General features: G+C 38.2%; 1 protein-coding gene across 4 annotated transcripts in view; it reads right to left on the bottom strand.

The window, feature by feature from the left end:
* Positions 1-17574, bottom strand: part of TIAM2 (TIAM Rac1 associated GEF 2) — a 297053-nt gene that overhangs the window by 81800 nt on the left and 197679 nt on the right. For all 4 annotated transcript variants that reach the window (XM_044001912.1, XM_044001913.1, XM_044001911.1 and 1 more), the window contains 4 exons: positions 15829-15933; positions 14930-15008; positions 10925-11017; positions 10217-10477 (listed from right to left, as the gene is read on the bottom strand). In XM_044001912.1, the coding sequence (XP_043857847.1) occupies positions 10217-10477; positions 10925-11017; positions 14930-15008; positions 15829-15933 (538 nt within the window). The remainder of the gene's footprint in view (positions 1-10216; positions 10478-10924; positions 11018-14929; positions 15009-15828; positions 15934-17574) is intronic.

Raw genomic sequence — 17574 nt, 5'->3', positions numbered from 1 at the left:
AATACTTAAGAAAAAAGAAAGTGTCTAAAATATAGTGATCTTTCTAAAAGCAGGGTGAGTTAACATGCAGATCCTATTCCTGGCTCAGCTGCTGACTAAGTGACCTTCTCTGAATGACTTGTCACTTAATGGCTCTGTACCTCAGTTTACCCTGCTGTGAAACTAAAATGATAATAACACATCTCTGCTTCAGCAGGGTGATGTAGGGATTAATTAATGTTTTTAAAGTAGCCTGTGATCTTTAGGCTGTAGACAACCTACCATTATTAAGAAGTCTTAACCCACACCTGCTACACAATAGGAAAGTTCTGAGCTTACTGAAACAATACGCTTTTTTTTTTTCCATTTTAGAAAGGTTTTCTTTTATTAACTTCATCTTTAGCTCCAAACTAAACTGGAAACACTTCCCATCATGTTACTTCTTCCACGTTAGAAAGAATAGAAAGTTCACACATTATTCCCGGAAGATAATTATTTTTGACCTTTCCCTCTCCCCACACCTATTGTATCCCTCAATAATAATACCTAATATTTACACAGGACCAACTATATGCCAAGTGCTTTACAATTATTATCTTTTTTGATCCTCACAACACCCGTGAGAGGGAGGTGCTATTATTACCTCCATTTTTCAGATGAGGAAACTGAGGCAGAGAGAGGTTAAATGACATGCCCAGGGTCACACAGCGAGAAAGTTTCTGAGGGTGGATTTGGACTTAGGTCTTCCTGACCCTAGGCTGGGTGCTCTATACCCTGGGCCACCTCGCCGCCTGAAAAAAATACAAAGCCTTTTAAAGCAATTACTATATGCCAGGTACTGTGCTAAACACTGGAATAGCAAAGTTCCTATCCTCAAGGAGTTTATATTAGACCACAGCGTCCATTCTGTTACCAGGTCTTGTTGCTTCTTCCTCTGCAGTATCTCTTGCAGCATTCTGCTGCTCTATGTTCCTACATGGAGTCAATCCAATGGGGCTGTTAAGGGCTAAAATTCTAGCTAAACTGTCTAAAATATCCAATGAGTGGTCGCCAATAAATTATAAGCTTTAGCAAGAGTTAGACTTTTAAGCATTTATTAAGGAGAATAAGAATTTGGTAAAGAGAGAAGGAAAGGCCTAGATTCCTATCTATTAAAGGGAGAGCGCATTTCTAGCTCCGCTCTCTACCAGAGTCCAAAGGAAAGAGCGCGAGACCGAGCGCCAGTCTCTTCCTTCTTCCTCCCACTAGCCAATGTCATTTTCTGATGCCAAAGAAAAGACTCCTGGCCTTGCCCTCAAAGACCTTCGCTTCATGGGTGGAACTCTTCTACAGTAAGTCTCCAGCAGGTGGCGTCATTCCAATCGTTACAGGGCCTTATAACTTATATTTTAAGACTGAAAACTGCTATCCAAGGGTAAAAAAGCTTTGGCAGCTTGATTGTAGGGGGCAATGCTGTAATGGGAAGGATGCCAGCTTGTGAATCAGGACTAAGTTCTAAATCCTGTCTCTGCCAGTGATTCTTGGTCTGACATTGAGCAAGTTATTTAAACGTTCTAAGCTTCTGGTTGTTCATACGAAAATGAGAATGATTCTTGCTTTGCTCCCTTTGTAGACTAATAAATATGAACACAGTTTATCTGGGAACATAGACTTATAGCTGGGAGACCACCTTGCCTAAGTCCCTTTTTATAGACAAGGAAACTGACGCCCAGAAGTCAGGGGACCTGCCCAAGATCACACTGAAAATAACAAGATCTCAATGCAGCATTTTCTACTGTACTATGCTGTTTCATGAGCAGCTAGGTGGTGCAATGGATAGAACACTAGGCTTGGAGTCAAGAGAACCTGAGTTCAAATCCAGCTTCAGACACTTACTAGCTTTGTGACCCTGCACAAGTCTCTTAGCTCTATTTGCTTCAGTTTTCTCATCTGTCAAAGGAGTTGAAGAAGGAAATGAAAAACTACTCCAGTATCTTTGTCAAGAAAACTCCAAATGGGGTCACACAGAGTTAGACACAACTGAAACTACTGAACAAAGAAAACATGCTTCTTGCCAGTGTGAAAGTATTTTGAAAAAAGTCAAGTAGTATTTCAAATTTAAAGAATTATAATCATCATCACCACCATCATATAAAGGTAAAATACATAACAATAACATTCCTGTACGAAACATAGGTTTTGAGAAAAAATTAAAGTATTGGAACTTTCTTTCTATCCTACCTCTAAGAAGCCATGAGTCCTCCCACCACTATGTTAAAAATGTCTTATGCTCTGAAAAATCCTTGGGTATAGTTATAAGGAACATAAAGAAAAACACTGTGTTAAGCAAAAACAACAACTATACTTCCCAACTAGATTTGGAAAAGAAATAATTAACATACCAAACATATTGGAGCACCAATAAGGTTTTTTTTTGCATCTGGGTAGAGAATTTAGTGTGTCAGCCAAGCAAGCATGGTAATAGAAAGTCTACACACGGTCCATTTTCCTAGCTAAATGCTCTTAGTCATTTCACACTCCTCCATGGGAGACAAAATGTCCTCCCTTCCCCACCCCCCCAACTCTTCTCTCTTTTATAAACAGGAAATAAGGAGGCACGCCACATCAGAACCCACTCCATAACTTTTTGCTTTCATGAAAACCTGTAGAAAGGTGGCATGCATTTCTAAGAGCAAATCATTTCAAAGAGCAAATTTGCACTTAAGTGGGTTCTCATAGCTTGAGACTTTCTATTTCTCACTCAGTAGTACACAAAGAAGTAAATATGGAAAAGATGGTTTGTGGGAGTAGATCCATGCATTCTTCTGAGGCTTTTCACATCCTTCTCATCAGGTATAGTTTAGGCCTGGATTATATAGAATGAGTTAGGAATGTGGCACCCAGGGCAAGAACTAGATTATTGTATTTGGGGTTTTTTCCTCATGTATTGCCCCCTACTAAATGTACTTTCATATTTCAAAAGATAATAAGAATGCCATTTACATGTAGTGAATAAAGCTACTGCGAATTCAGTGTTTACCTAATGACTACCCTTCTGGATCCTTCATCCCAATGAGACCTTCTAAAAATGACTGGCATTGGGAAAGCTAGGTGGCGTAGTGGATAAAGCACTAGCCCTGGATTCAGGAGGACCTAAGTTCAAATCTGGCCTCAGACACTTGACACTTACTAGCTGTGTGGCCCTGGGCAAGTCACTTAACCCCCATTGCCCCCCAAAACACACACACTCACATAATACACCAAAAAAAAAAATGATTGGCATTTTTCAGAAGAGGATGTATTCTAAAAAAGGACTTTCAAATATAAATCACATAGACAGGTTTGACATATCTAAGCCACTCAATGGTGGTTCTGTTGGCTCAACACAATACCAGCCTCTTGGGGGAATGTCATTGCAAAAATTCACTCTAGATTTTAAAAAATCCTCACACAGATTTCCTAGTAAGTCAAATACAGCAAATGAACATTTCTTCAGTTTTCACAGTGGATAAATAAAATCAGATTTTAGCAACTTAACAGCAAGAATCAAATGGCCATAGTTGTTTAGAAACAAAAGGCTGAATATCCAACTTGCAGAAACTGTAGAAATCCACTGCCATAGTCTTGTAACACAACCCTCTAATATGCAGATGTTATAATCTCATTAGAGACATTTATTAAAGGCCTAAGATGTTCAGGGTATTGTGCTAAACCCTGGGGATATAAACATTTAAAAAATGTCATTGGTCTTAAGAAATCTACCTGAAATTTTATGGAGTAGTGGGGGTGGGAGTCAATATATGCTCAGAGAAGTATAAAAGAAGGTAGGGTATGATAGGGGCAAAGATAAAGCCCTATACGGAGGGTCTTAAGGAAATAAAAGATCTGGAGGAGAAGGAACCCCAAAGACCATCTAATCCAACTCTACATGAGGAAATGGAAACAAAGAGAGGTCAATTAGCTGACCCAAGGTGTCCCAGGTAGTAAGTTAATGGTAACAAGACTGACCTTTTCCCCGAAAAGTAACAGTTGATTTTGGGGACAGCTAGGTGGCCCAGTGGATAGAGCACCAGGCCAGGAATTAGGAAGACTCATCTTCCTGAGTTCAAATCTGGCCTCACTTACTAGCTGTGTTACACTAGATAAGTCATTTAACCTTGTTTGCTTCAGTTTCCCCATCTGTAAATGAGTTGGAGAAAGAAATGGAAAGCTATTCCAGCACCTCTGTCAAGAAAATCCCAAATAGGGTCTTGAAGAGTTGTACATAATTAAACAACAACACACAACTGATTTGATTTTATAGGAAGATGTAATCTCTTGTAGTATCAAAACAAACTTGTTAAAAGAGAGGAAAGAGCTACCCCAAATGCTCAAAACAATGCACACTCTCTCCTGGGTGAGGGGAGGTATAAAGCAGATGAATTCTGTTTAGTTCTCCCCCCCCTCTCACACGCGCGCGCGCACACACACACTCCAAATGTAGGTTGAGTTGTCTAGTCCTCCCCCCAAGTATAAACTAAGTGTGCCTGGCTCATTTGTAGCACCTGAAACTTGCAGTGATGCTTCTGAGTCTGAAGAGGCAAATTTCAGGTAAATTAGAGCCCACACAAGTTTTGTCTAATGATGAAGTGGGCTGCATAAAGGTGGTGGTGGTGGTCAGCCTAAAAAGGTCAATCAGGTGGGAAAAGCAATGAGCTGCAATCATGAAGGAGCACAAAGTATTATTATAAAGTAAGGAAAACATCTCCACAACCATGCACAAAAACTGGCTTCATCCCATTAGAGAGAGACCTCCTATATTCCATATTTTAAGGGTCCTACATTAGGCGATCAATCCAAAAACATTTACTAAGTGCTTACTCTGTGCCTGTGCCAGGCACCGTGATAAGCACTGGGGATGCAAAAGAGGAAAAAGACAGTCCCTACCCTAGAGGAACTCACAATCCAATGAGGGAGGATACAGGCCCAGGAGTACATGCAAATACACCACACATAGGATAAATGGAATCTAATTAACAAAGGGAAGGCACTCAGAATGAAGAGGGGTTGGGAAAAGCTTCCTCTAGAAGATGTGATTTTAGTTGAGACTTACAGGAAGCTCAGGAAGCCAATAGGCAGAGATGAGGTGGGAGAGCATTCCAGCAATGGGGGATGGCCAGAGAAAATGCCCAGAATCCTGAGATGGGGCATTTGTTCATGGAACAGTCAGGAGGCCTGTGCCATTGGGTCAAAGAGGAATGGCAGGAAATGAAATTTAATTAAGTTTAAGAAGACTTGAAAGATAGAAAGGGGCTAAATTGTGGAGGACTTTAAGAAAATGGCAATCAGAGGAGAGAAGGGGGCATATCCCAGAGATGTTGCAAAGGTTAAATGATCAGGCCTCGGCACCTGATTAGATACGGAGGCCGAGAGAGAGTGAGAAGTCCAGAATGGCCTAGTTTGTGAAGCTGAGCAACTCAGAGGATGGTTTGGCAGGGGCAGGGTTCAGGGAAAGATAATGAGTTCCATTTTGAGTATGTCGTGCTTAAGATATCTACTGGTCATCAGTTCAAGATGTCTGAAAGGCAACCGGAGATGAGAGATTGGAGGTTGGGGCTGGACAGATAAATCTGAGAATCAGCCCAGAGACCAGTAATGAAATTCATGGGACTTGAGGAGATCATCAGATGAAGTAGTATAGAGGGAGAGGAGAAGAGGGACCAGGACAAAGTCCTGTGCAACATCCACCATTAGAGGATATGATATGAAAAAGGATCCAGCAAAAGCAAATGGGGAGGGGTTAAATAGGAAGGAGAAGAACCAGGAGAGAATGGTGTCCTGAATATCAAGGAGAAGAAGGTGATCAACAGTATCTGCAGAAAAGTCAAGGATGTCGAAGATTGAGAAAAGGCCATTAAAATCTTTGGTAACTTTGGAGAGAACTTTTTGGTGGAATGATGAGGTAAGACACCAGATGACAAGGGGTTAAGGAAAGACTGAGAGGAAAGCAAAGGCACCTATTACAGCCTCTTCCTGGAGTTTAGCCACAAAGGGCAGAAAAGGTACAGGGTGATAGTGGGGATGGAAGGATGAAGTAAGGGTTCTTTCAGGATGAAGGAGACTGGGTATGTTTGTAGGAAGTAGGGAATGAGGCAGGAGACAGGGAGAGACTGAAAATAAATGAGAGAGTGGGAGTGACAGAGGGTACAATCTGTTGAGGGGATGGGATGGAATGGGATCATTTATTTAGGCAGGCACAGAGGTTAGACTTGGTAAAGGAGTGGTAAAGGCCACTTCATGATAGGAAACAGAAGCGAAGGAGGAGATAGCAGCAGAAAGCACCTGGGTGATATGAGATGAGGAGGAAAGAAAAGGGAGCTCATGGTGAATGGCCTCATTTTTTTCTGCAAAACATGAGGAAAGGTCCTCAGCTACATGAAGCAGAAAGATTAATCTAAGATCTGCCCTGCAGCTACACAGATAGTGAGTCTTTCCCCAAAGCCCTAGGTTGGCTAAATGCCCCAAGAGGAGCTCAATAAATAAATATTTCATGATTGATTGGCCTTAGCCATCAGGTGAAGTGTGCCCCAAACAACTAGATCCTGCCACTTTCTCCTCTACCATATGCTATTCTCCAAGTTTCTATTTAGAAATAGGTCTTTCGTGTGTTACTATATAGACTACCTTGTAGAAAGTCAGCTGCTTCATTTTTATTAGCAGGCAAAGGTCTGACTTCCACAGGAGCCAAAGCAATACTTTTTTTTCTTCCCTTCATACATCAGGCTGCCTTCTGGCAAGGCTGAGGCAAAAGAAAATCGGGGAAAGAAGGAGTCATACTTGCTAAGTAGATTTTGAGTGGTGTGTAAAATTGCTCTTCAATTCTATTTAAACATTTTTTTTTCTGCAGACCTTATTTTACTTGTCAAGATAGGAAACTAATGTTATCTAATTCACTACAAAAGTAAAAACAATTACCCTAAAAATATTGAGGTTGTTAATACACCTTAATATATACTTGTCACCTAATGAACGTTACTTAATTTTTATGTAAACAAGAAAATCTTCACCTTCTCATCATTTTTCCATTCCTCCCCTATTTTTCTCAGTCTGCCTTAAAAAAATGACTGAAATTTCTCCTTTTAAACATTTACCTTGGTTCACATTCTCAGAAAAGTCAGAATTTCCACATTTACACAGTATCTGAGCAAATGCTCCCCACCAGCAATAAAACATATAACCAAAGAACAGATGATTGAGGAGTTAGACCAAGTGTGGTGACAGAAAGGGACTAAACACCAAAGATCACCATAGGGTGGTTGCTAGAGTTTGTTTGAAGAGAATGATTCATTCTCCCAGAAAGCTTCAATTTTTCTTTCCTTTTTTTTAAATAAATGGGAGTGGAAAATGGAGAAAATAAATCACTTGGAGGCAAAGACATTGGAAAGGAAATGAGCAATACAGTTCGTAACACATTACATGGACTAGCTGGGAAAAGGTACTCTTTTTGACCTAAAGAGATGCCCAACTTGTAGACATGTATAGGATGAGAGACTAGATCTGGGAATTTCATTGATATGGGGAACACCTGAACAAGGAAAATCTCTATACCAATGAAGGTTAGCATCTTCTCTGTAATTTATAATCCTAGATGAGAGGTCCTTAACCTTTTATTTTTGTATCATGGACCCCTTTGGCAGTCTGGTGAAACCTCTGGATGCCTCAGAATAATAGCTTCAAATGCATATTATAAAATACATAGGATTAACAAAGAAACCAGTTACATTGAAATGCACTTATAAGGATACTTTAAAGGCCAACAAATGAATGGACCCAAGGTTGGAACCACCACCTTAGAGAGGTCCAGAGAACTAAGAGGCTTGAGTGACTTGCCTAGGGTGACCAAGCCAGTATATGTCAGAGGTGAGACTTGAGGTTCCTGGTGCTAAGGCCAACTCTCTATCCACTATAGGCTACTGTGTTTCATATAGACACATATAGTCTCAATGTAAACCACACTAGATTTAATTGATACTTACCAAGAGCTATCTATGTGCAAGAAACTTTTCTACTGGCCATAAGCAATACATAGACAACAACTATTCATATTTACATAAGCTTTATGGATTACATAGAGCTTTCATAGCAACGATGTAAAGTCATAAGTACAAATATTCCCATTTTACAGATGAAGAATCTGAAACTCAAAGATGCGTCCTGCCTGTGGTCACACCACCAGGAGGTATCAAAGCTGGGTTAAAGGAGATGGCATCCTTATCCCTAGATGCTTACAGCCAAGTAGAAGACATAAGGCAAATACATAAACAACTATAGTTTAAGGTGAAATATGTGATTAAAAAAAAGAATAAAGGTCTAAAGAGAGTGTTGTAGGGGCATAAAGCACCAGCCCTGGATTCAGGAGGACCTGAGTTCAAATCCGGCCTCAGACACTTGACTCTTACTAGCTGTGTGACCCTGAGCAACTCACTTAACCCTTATTGCCCTGAAAAAAAATAGAGTGTTGTAAAAGCTCAAAGGAGTGAAAGAGGCAAATCCAAATGTCTACTTTCATGGATTGGATTGAAATGGTTTGTGGATTAAAGTGGTGCAAAAGTGTTACAACAGAATACACCTTCTAGATTTTTCTTTAGAAATCCCAAATGGTCTTTTCCATTTAAGGCAATTCAATGATGAAATACTTGATACTCTCTCACAGTAAGGGAAATTTTTATAAAGGGTGAACCACGAAAACTTTGCTGCTTTTTAAACCTGAAAGGCAAGTTTCCTGAGCCTTTTTTCCTGAATAGTAAGAACATTATAGACTCTGTAGTGGTTTCTCATTATGAAAGAATATATAGAGATTTAAAACAGGTTGAAAATGTATCCCTCAAGAATAATCAATCCAGTGAATGGACGCATACGTTTATTATACTGAGCACACCAGGTAATTCTGGCCCATAATATCAACCTGGCAAGTTGAATGATGGTCTTAATATAACTAAGTAATTAATTAGCTTCATCATAATTTTTGCTTTATGACACTCACTTTTATATGCCAATAGTCAATTTAATGGCATTTTAAATTGGAATAAGACCCCAAGAGAGAAAGAGAAAGCACCATGTTTCTTATTGAATCACAAATCTTACAATCTGATTTTTTTTAATTTCTGAAATGACCTAATAAACTTGCGTGTGAATTAAATCAATCTTAACAGCCTATTCTTTGTGATTATTTCTTCATTTTTAGAAATCATGCCTGAATTCTTATCAGAAAACATTTACCGCTGTAATCCAGAATTCAAAATTATTTTGTGTGTATCTGTGATAACAACCTCTCCCAGACCTCCTGGAGAACTTGACTCTCCTCCTCCAGAGGCCTAAAAGAGAAATAGTAGCTTGTTTGGGGCAATCTGGAACCTCATTTTCTTGGGGTTCAAGACTGCAATGCTCATTGTATGCAATTATTCTCTCTACCTGAAACTTCATGCTACTGTTCTCAAGATTAATTTTATCTTGAGAAAATTTAGTTTACATCATCTTGTATACAAAAATCCCAAAGTTACATAACTTGTGACCAATATATACTTATTTACAGGACATTCTGAACTTGAGATTTATGGAGACAGTTGTCATCTCAAGAGGGCAGTATTTGAATCGCAATAAGTATGAAGAGGGAGTTGGTGTAGTGGAAGAAGAGCCAGCCTTGAAGCGCAGAAGAGCCTAGAGAAGTCACTTAACCTCTTTGTTTTCTAAGCAACTCTTTAAAATTACAAATAGCAAACAGGTGTGAAACTGCATTGGTAGATGGAATTTCCTTACCTAGGAATGCCTATGCCAATGAAATCACAAGTTCAGTCCCTCTCCCTATTTTTAAGAACCCAAAATATTATTGAATGAGGCTTTTGCTTTCCTGTAATTGAGTAAGAAGAGGGCAAACTTACTGTAAGACACTTGTCTAAGCCTATAAAACCTTTAAATTCTGGCTGCCTTCAATCTCTGAGCAATTCTAGTGCTAAATATTATGAGTGGCTTTCAAAGATGTTACATATTAAAGAATGCACTTTTTGTGCAAAATAATAATTTTCTATTTCCACAAAATTACCATAATTTCTGAAAGGCATGGGATTTTGCTGAAATTTACTTAGTTAGCATCTGTTTTTTCTACTGATGCATGCAAAGAATGTTCTTTGAACAAATTAAACAATCCAAGTTTCCTAGCAAAATTAGAGGCTAAAAGGATTTTAATGATCATTGAAAAAGAGAAGAAAACACAAAGTCTCACCATTTGCTGTGTTCTTTTTAAGGTTATCCAGGAACTCCTCCAGAAGCTGTGATTGGTTAGGAGGGGGGAGTACGTTTTTCTGGTCCTTGGAAAGGTCACTGTCTGACCAGGAGGTGCCCAGGGTTTGCTTTGTATCCAAAGGACTGGCTCTCAGGGTGAGCCTCACACTTCTCTCAGAAAATAATGATTCCATCTGCCTAAGGTCAAGGTCAGAAACAACTTCCCCATTTATAGTCAAGATCTCATTGCCTGTTCTCAACCCTGAGAAGAAGATAAGTTGAAATGTGGTAAGAAAAATGCAGATTTCACAGAGAAATACCACATTACATATGGGGATACCGCTTTCTTTCTGCCATGCAAGAAAAATCAAAATATACTTGATTTTGTCATTGACAATATAACTGCTTTCTGCTCTTCAAAGGCAAGAATCATTATAATCCTTTGAAAATGGGTCCATTTTTGAAACTACTTAATCAATTACTCCTGTGTTCATTTGGTAGTGAAATCTTAGGTAGTTAACTATTCTTTCACTCCCACTCCTAGCTATTTATGTAAAAACACTAGATTCAATTAAACTATTGTTGACTTTCATCAAAGTCCCAGAAGTAGTTTTTTGGAAAAACTGCAAGAGGAAAATTCCATGAACAAGCTTGTTCTTCAAAGACTCCAATTAAATGAGAACAATGACACTCTATATGTCATACGAACCTTCCCCATATGCCAGGCCATCAGGGAGAACATCACTTATAAATATTCGGCTAAGATGCTGATGTTCATCAACTTGAGCTGTAACTGCAAATCCTAGGATAAAAATAATAAAAGAATGACTTAAAAGGTCACCCATTGCTGAGCTTCTCCAAAAAGCATAAATAGAATTTAGTTCTATATACTCTCTATGAGTTAGAGATGGTAAGCAGGATTCAGTTACAACCATGAGGCAAATATACTTAGCAGACATGGGAAGGAAAGTATTTCACAGTATAATGTTTCAGAAACATAAGTACACCTTCATCCTAAAATCTTAGCACACACAAAAGCAAACTTACACAAGTGAAAAAAATCTCTGAAAATTTAAGAAAAAGACAAAATATACAAAAGAAATTTGAAAATCAGACTTTCAATTAATATCTCAAATCAGTTTTACTTCGTAAAGATGAAATAGTAAAACCAGGGGAGAAAAAACTTATGCTAACATGTGATAAAATCTGACAAAAATATCTGGTTCTGTTTATCAATTAACAAGCATTTAAGTGACCTCCTATGGTGTGCTTTAGGTGTTATAAAAAGATACAAAGAAAAAGAAGACATGACCCCTAACCTCAAAAAGCTTTTAATCAAATTTGATGATCAAGTGAAAGACCCATTTAATGATTAGAGAATAATGTAAGAGCTTATATAACTCAGTGCTAATTGTAGGAAAGAGAACTACAGTGTTTCAGATTCAGAAAAGGAAGAAATTGAAGATGGTGGATTAGGGACAGCCACCCAGCTGAACTCTCCCAACATTCCCCTCTAAAAACTTTTAATTAAATCCACAACCCAAATTTGGAAGTGGTAGAGCCAACAAAAGGTCAAGATGAGAAATTTTCTCAAGCTAAGAAAACTTAAGGGGTTGGCAGGAAAAGTCTATGACACTAGGGTGACACTGGGGTAAAAGCCCATCTAGAGCCCACAAATGGTAGAGATAACAGCAACCATAGCAGCAGCAGTAGCTTTGTGAGCTCCCATCCCAGAGATAGCAAGAGGGTCAGACAACTGATCAGAAAGAGATTACAGGGGATCCCTTTCTGGCAATGGGTACAGCTGACCCTGACTGGCAACTCTATTGTGTGGAAATTTATTTTGATTTGGGAACCCTACCTTTAGGCTGAGATTAGAAAGCCTTAGGCCCTCAGGGTCTCTTCCCCTCCCCCTCTCCTTCAGCTGAGCCATAAAGTCCCATGGGCTGTGCAAGACACCAGGTCAGACAGCTGGGGAAAAAAAAGCCCCCAGCTCCCTCCAACCTGAGCAGAGCTATCTGAAAGATCCCGGATAGCCTGTGCTGAGGTACATGAGGCTGGAGCGCAACACCCCCCCCCCCAACCAGCCGCAGCCCTGGCTGGCAGATTAGCTTGGTCTGTTGGGGCGCAAGAAGCCCCGAGATTTGAGTGGAGAGAAGAAAAGGTATATATAGACCTGGAAGTTAGACAGCAGTGGGTTCAGACGGAGGAGACGGGGACGGACAAGATAGACTGAAGAAGGGCAGACTGATGGAGCAGTCAGACAGAAGGTCGGTGAGAGAGAAACACAGGGGTTCAGCAGTGGCAGTAAGGAGAGGAAAGTTAGAAGCAAGGGGATTTACAAAGTGAAAGGCGCTTGGAGTTAGAATAAAGGACTGAGTGCCCTGAGGCGAGAGGTGGCTAAGGCCCTTATTGTATTAAAAAAGTTTGAAGCGGGGCAGCTAGATGGCGCAGTGGTAAAGCACCAGCCTTGGATTCAGGAGTACCTGAGTTCAAATCTGGCCTCGGACACTTGACACTTACTGGCTGTGTGACCCTGGGCAAGTCACTTAACCCCCATTGCCCCGCAATAAAAAAACAAAAAACAAAAAACAAAACAAAACAAAAAAAAGTTTGAAGCTCAGCAGGTGGGAAAGAGATGCAGTGGAAAGAGACTGCAGGAAAGCAGTCAGGTTGTACATTTTATTTTCTTGTATTCCTAATTTTAAATAGTATCTCATAAATAAACTCTGCTTTGATTATTTAGTTAAGAGGCTTCTTAATATTTTACTTATCAATTTGGGAGTGGAGCAGTGTGGTGGAACTTTATAAATGGCCCAGATTAAATTAACAGCAGTCAGATAGCCAGTTAGTCATAAGTCCCTGAATCAGTACCCCAATCAGCTTTAGTCCCCCCAAATTAGGCTAGTCATCAAAAATATTTCTACATTTGAATGGCGACCGCGGCAGGACATATGGCCCAATTATAATTTCTCTAAACTTATAATTTTTCATAAGTACAATTATATAAAATTTTTCTAGCTAATAATTATTTTTTTTTGCAATTGCCCACATGCAGTTCTGGATCACAGTTCCAGGGCAGAGAGGAGGACTGGTGGTCACTATTAAGGAAGCAAGAGACCTGGTTAGAGTTCCAAGGCAAAAGGCAGTGTGAAAACCTGTGGCTGCAGAGGACCAGAGGCCCTTCCTGTGTCCAGAGTACAGATCAGGAGAGCAGCAACTCACATGTCTCCCCAGATCATAGTACCTTAAGCATCCAAAACTTTCAGACCCTCCAGAACTAGTTCTGAAAAACAGCGGGACAATAAAGCCTGAAACCTGGGACAATGCCTGCCCACTCCCACCACCCCCCCAGGAAGGTAGAGCCCAACTTTAACATAAAAATCAAAGTCAAGAGATAAGCTGGAAAATGAGCAAGCAAAAAAAAAAAAAAAAAGACCTTGACCATACAAATCTACTATAGAGGCTGGGAAGACCAAAACAAATTCAGAAGACAACAACAATGTGAAAACAGCTACAAAAAAAGCCTCAAAAAAAATGCTAATTGGACCCCAATAGATGAATAACTAGAGGAGCTGAAGAAACAGTATGAGTGGTAGAGAAAAAAATTGAGAAAAGAAATGAGAGCAATGCAAAAATATTATGAAAAAAAAGAATTAATAGCTTGGTAAAAGAGGGACAAAAAGTACCGAAGAAAATAACACCTTAAAAAATAGAATTGATCAAATGGTAATAGGGGCACAAAAATTCACTAAAGATAAAAAAGCCTTAAAAAACAGAAATGACCAAAGAAAAAGGAAGTATGTTTTACCGAAGAAAAATTCACTGAAGAAAAGAACTCCTTAAAATGCAGAACTGGCCAAATGGAAAAAGAAGTATAAAATCTCACTTAAGAAAATAATTCCTTAAAGATTAGAATTGGGAAAATGAAAGCTAATGACTGGATGAGACATCAAGAACCAATAAAACAAAGTCCAAAGAATGAAAAAAATAGAAGATGTGAAATATTTCTTTTAAAAAAACTGACCTGGAAAACATATCAAGGAGGCATAATTTAAGAATTATTAGACTACCTTGAAAACCATAGTCAATGAGGAATTAGCTTAGACATCATATTTCAAGAAATTATTGAGGAAAACTACTCTGATATCTTAGATCCAGAGGGCAAAAATAAAATGAAAGAATCCACTGATCATTTCCTGAAAGAGATACCAAAATGAAAACAGAAAAGGAAGAAATGAAGTGCTTTGTAAACAAACGAGCTGGACTGAGCTGGAGTCGGTCACACTAGAGAAGAAGGTTCTTGCATCAGTTTCCTACATTTTCTTTTCTTTCCTTTCAGAGAATCCTTAGTTCTACATCCTAGTCATAGCACTAAAGAACCAGAGGGTGAAACATGGGAAGGTTAAATGACCAGCTCATGGACACAGCAAACTGGGCACAGGGTGAATGATGGAAACACTACTGCATACACTTTCACACCCCTGGATCATAACTACTAATAAAATTTTTTAAATATTGAAAAATAAAACAATATTACATAGTTTTTCATCAATATTTTGGTTTTAAAGTATACAATAAGAAGACTGCAGTATCTGAAAACACATTGATATCTGCAGTATTTCTGAGAGGGAATAAAGAAAACAAAATATTTCTTAAATGGGGAGCAAGAAAGGTAGCAAGAATCTCTGACAAGAGCTTTCATCATACTTACCAAAATCAGTAACATTCCCAGTTTTAGTAAGATGTACATGATAAACACTTAGAGGGAAGATTTCTATTTCATCATAAACCTATGAAAGGTAAAACACAAAACAAGACATTCGTGAACACCCAAAACAGAAGATTTCTATGAATTCATGTAAAGTGAAATGAGCAGAACCAGGAAAACACTGTACATAATAACAGTAATATTGTAAGGATGATCAACTGTGAAAGATTTAACTACTCTGATCAACACAATGATCCAAGACAGTTACAAAGGACACATGATGGGAAATGCTATTCACCTACAGAGAGAAAACTCATGAACTCTGAGTGCAGATTGAAGCATTTTTTCATTTTCTTTATTTTTCTTGCTTTTTTGGCAGGATGGGTAATATGGAAATATGTTTTACATGACTTCATATGTATTTATAGGTATATATATATGTGTGTGTATGTATATATGTATGTGTGTACACACACACATATATACATATATATGTATATATATTGTGTGTATCATATTGCTTGCCTTCTCAATGAGTAGGAGAATGGTTGAAGGGAGGGAGAGAATTTAGAAACTCAAAATTTTAAAAATTAATGTTAAAAATTAAGATGGTACAATAAAAAATTATATTTGCCATACAGGATATTGTTTGTGTTACAATCTTAGGATAAAGTTTATAGGTAATCTTATAATGAGGATCCTAAATTTAGAGCTGGAAGGACCCTTAGAAGCCATCCCGTCTAAGGCGATCATTTCAAATATAAGGAAACTGAGGCTCAGTGATTTGCTCAAAGTCACATAACTAATAAGTGGGATAGGAGGGATTTGAACCAGGTTTTCCTGACTCCAAGTCCAGTACTCTTACCACTATGCCATTTCAAGAAGTCATTTGTTTAACTTGCCTGTTCTTGCATATATTCATAAGGAGCTGGAATTAAATACTCGAAGTTTTCATCAATTAGTCTTCTAAGTTGTAGGCCATAGTACCTGGGGTCCAGTTGCTTCATCTATAGAAAAGTAAAAATGTTGTGTAGGCACATGAGTCTAATTTTTAAAAACCATCACTGTTTAAAGTATGCCCTTTTCAAAAATGTCTTTTCACATATATAGAAAGTTTTTTAAATATTGGCTATGAAGTTATAAATTTCTATATAAAGATCAGATTTCAATATGCAATGAAGAAAAATTGAAGCAATTCATTTTTGCACAAGATAGAGGCAGCTCATAGATAGTATGTTAATAACCAAAGTAAAGAAGTACAAATCCAAGAGTACCAAGTAGAATGTGTGTGTATATAGTAGGTATACTTATATATCTACACATACATACATATATGAATACACACATATCTGATGGCAGGACTTATGGCATTATCTCAGCAAATCATACTTCTTTCTCCATTTTCCATCCATCTTTAAGTTGTATCGCACTGATTAAATTAGAAAAGTTTCTAAAATATATGTATGACCTCATCCCACAGAACTTAACAATATTCAAAAAGTATATTCTATGTGTGAGACATAAATTAAACAAGGTCTTCTTCACAGAATGCAAACAAGTAAGCTATGGGGTTTTTTTCCCCAACCTTTCCCACAATACAGACAGGATCAAGATTAGAGTATGATTGAGTGGAGAATATCAAACCTTAGAGCTCTGACTACATAGAATTTTTCTAATGCTCCTTGAGACAATAAATCCATTAAGCTGTTAGTAACTTGTATTCAGAAGAACAAGAAAAGAAAGAAATCTAGAATGGGTAGTTTGATTATATTATGACAAATATTACACATAAGAGTAAAAGGAAAAATTGTAAGAAGAATTTACACTATAGATATATGTGAGTGTGCATGCATATACACATATAAATAACATACTTTAAAATAGATACCTATATCCTAGCTTATTACTTCAGGCCCAAGTGACAAAAGAAAAATAAAATGACACATTTTCTACATTTAGCAGATATAAATATGGAGCAGAGTTGTGAGGCTTACACATGTTCTGGCTTTTACATACATTTATTTGTATTGCCTCTGCAGATGAGAATATTTAAGCTCTAGAATGCCACCTGGTGGTTTCAAAACTTTAATCTAGGACACCCATCCCCAAACAATTCCTCTCGAGTCACTATAATATTCATTTGCAGTCATCACTGCCTTTTCAGATTTCACTAGAAATAAAAATCCAAACTGACAATAAAATAATAATTCCGTTACCTTGGAGAAGTCTACTAAGAACTTGGTAGCTAGTTACTTAGTCCACAGAAGCTTGGTATGCTTTTACAACTCTTTAAGATACAATTGTATTGTAGAAAATTTTATTTTAATGTAATGCAGACCACAACCTCCAAACCATTCAAGGTATAGTATAATTCATTATTTCAGATACATAGGAAAGCAGGTATCTATACATAACACAGAGCCTTTCTCTAACCCTTCTCCCATTCCAAGGCCCAACTTAGAGTCAACTATCTCTACAATCCTGCTCTTGCACTGGCAGCCTTGGCCTTGAAAAGGAAAGGAGCTCCTTTGGAATATTTTCATCACAAGCCAGCCTCAAAATGGTACAGGGAGTAAAAAGAACTAGTTGGTGATTCAAGAGTCAAAAGAACTGAGTTTGAATGCCAACTTATATTGTCTAGCTACTCA

Source organism: Dromiciops gliroides, chromosome 4 (genome assembly GCF_019393635.1).
Source record: "Dromiciops gliroides isolate mDroGli1 chromosome 4, mDroGli1.pri, whole genome shotgun sequence".
Classification (NCBI taxonomy): Eukaryota; Metazoa; Chordata; class Mammalia; order Microbiotheria; family Microbiotheriidae; genus Dromiciops; species Dromiciops gliroides.
This window is presented reverse-complemented; position numbering and strand designations above follow the sequence as displayed.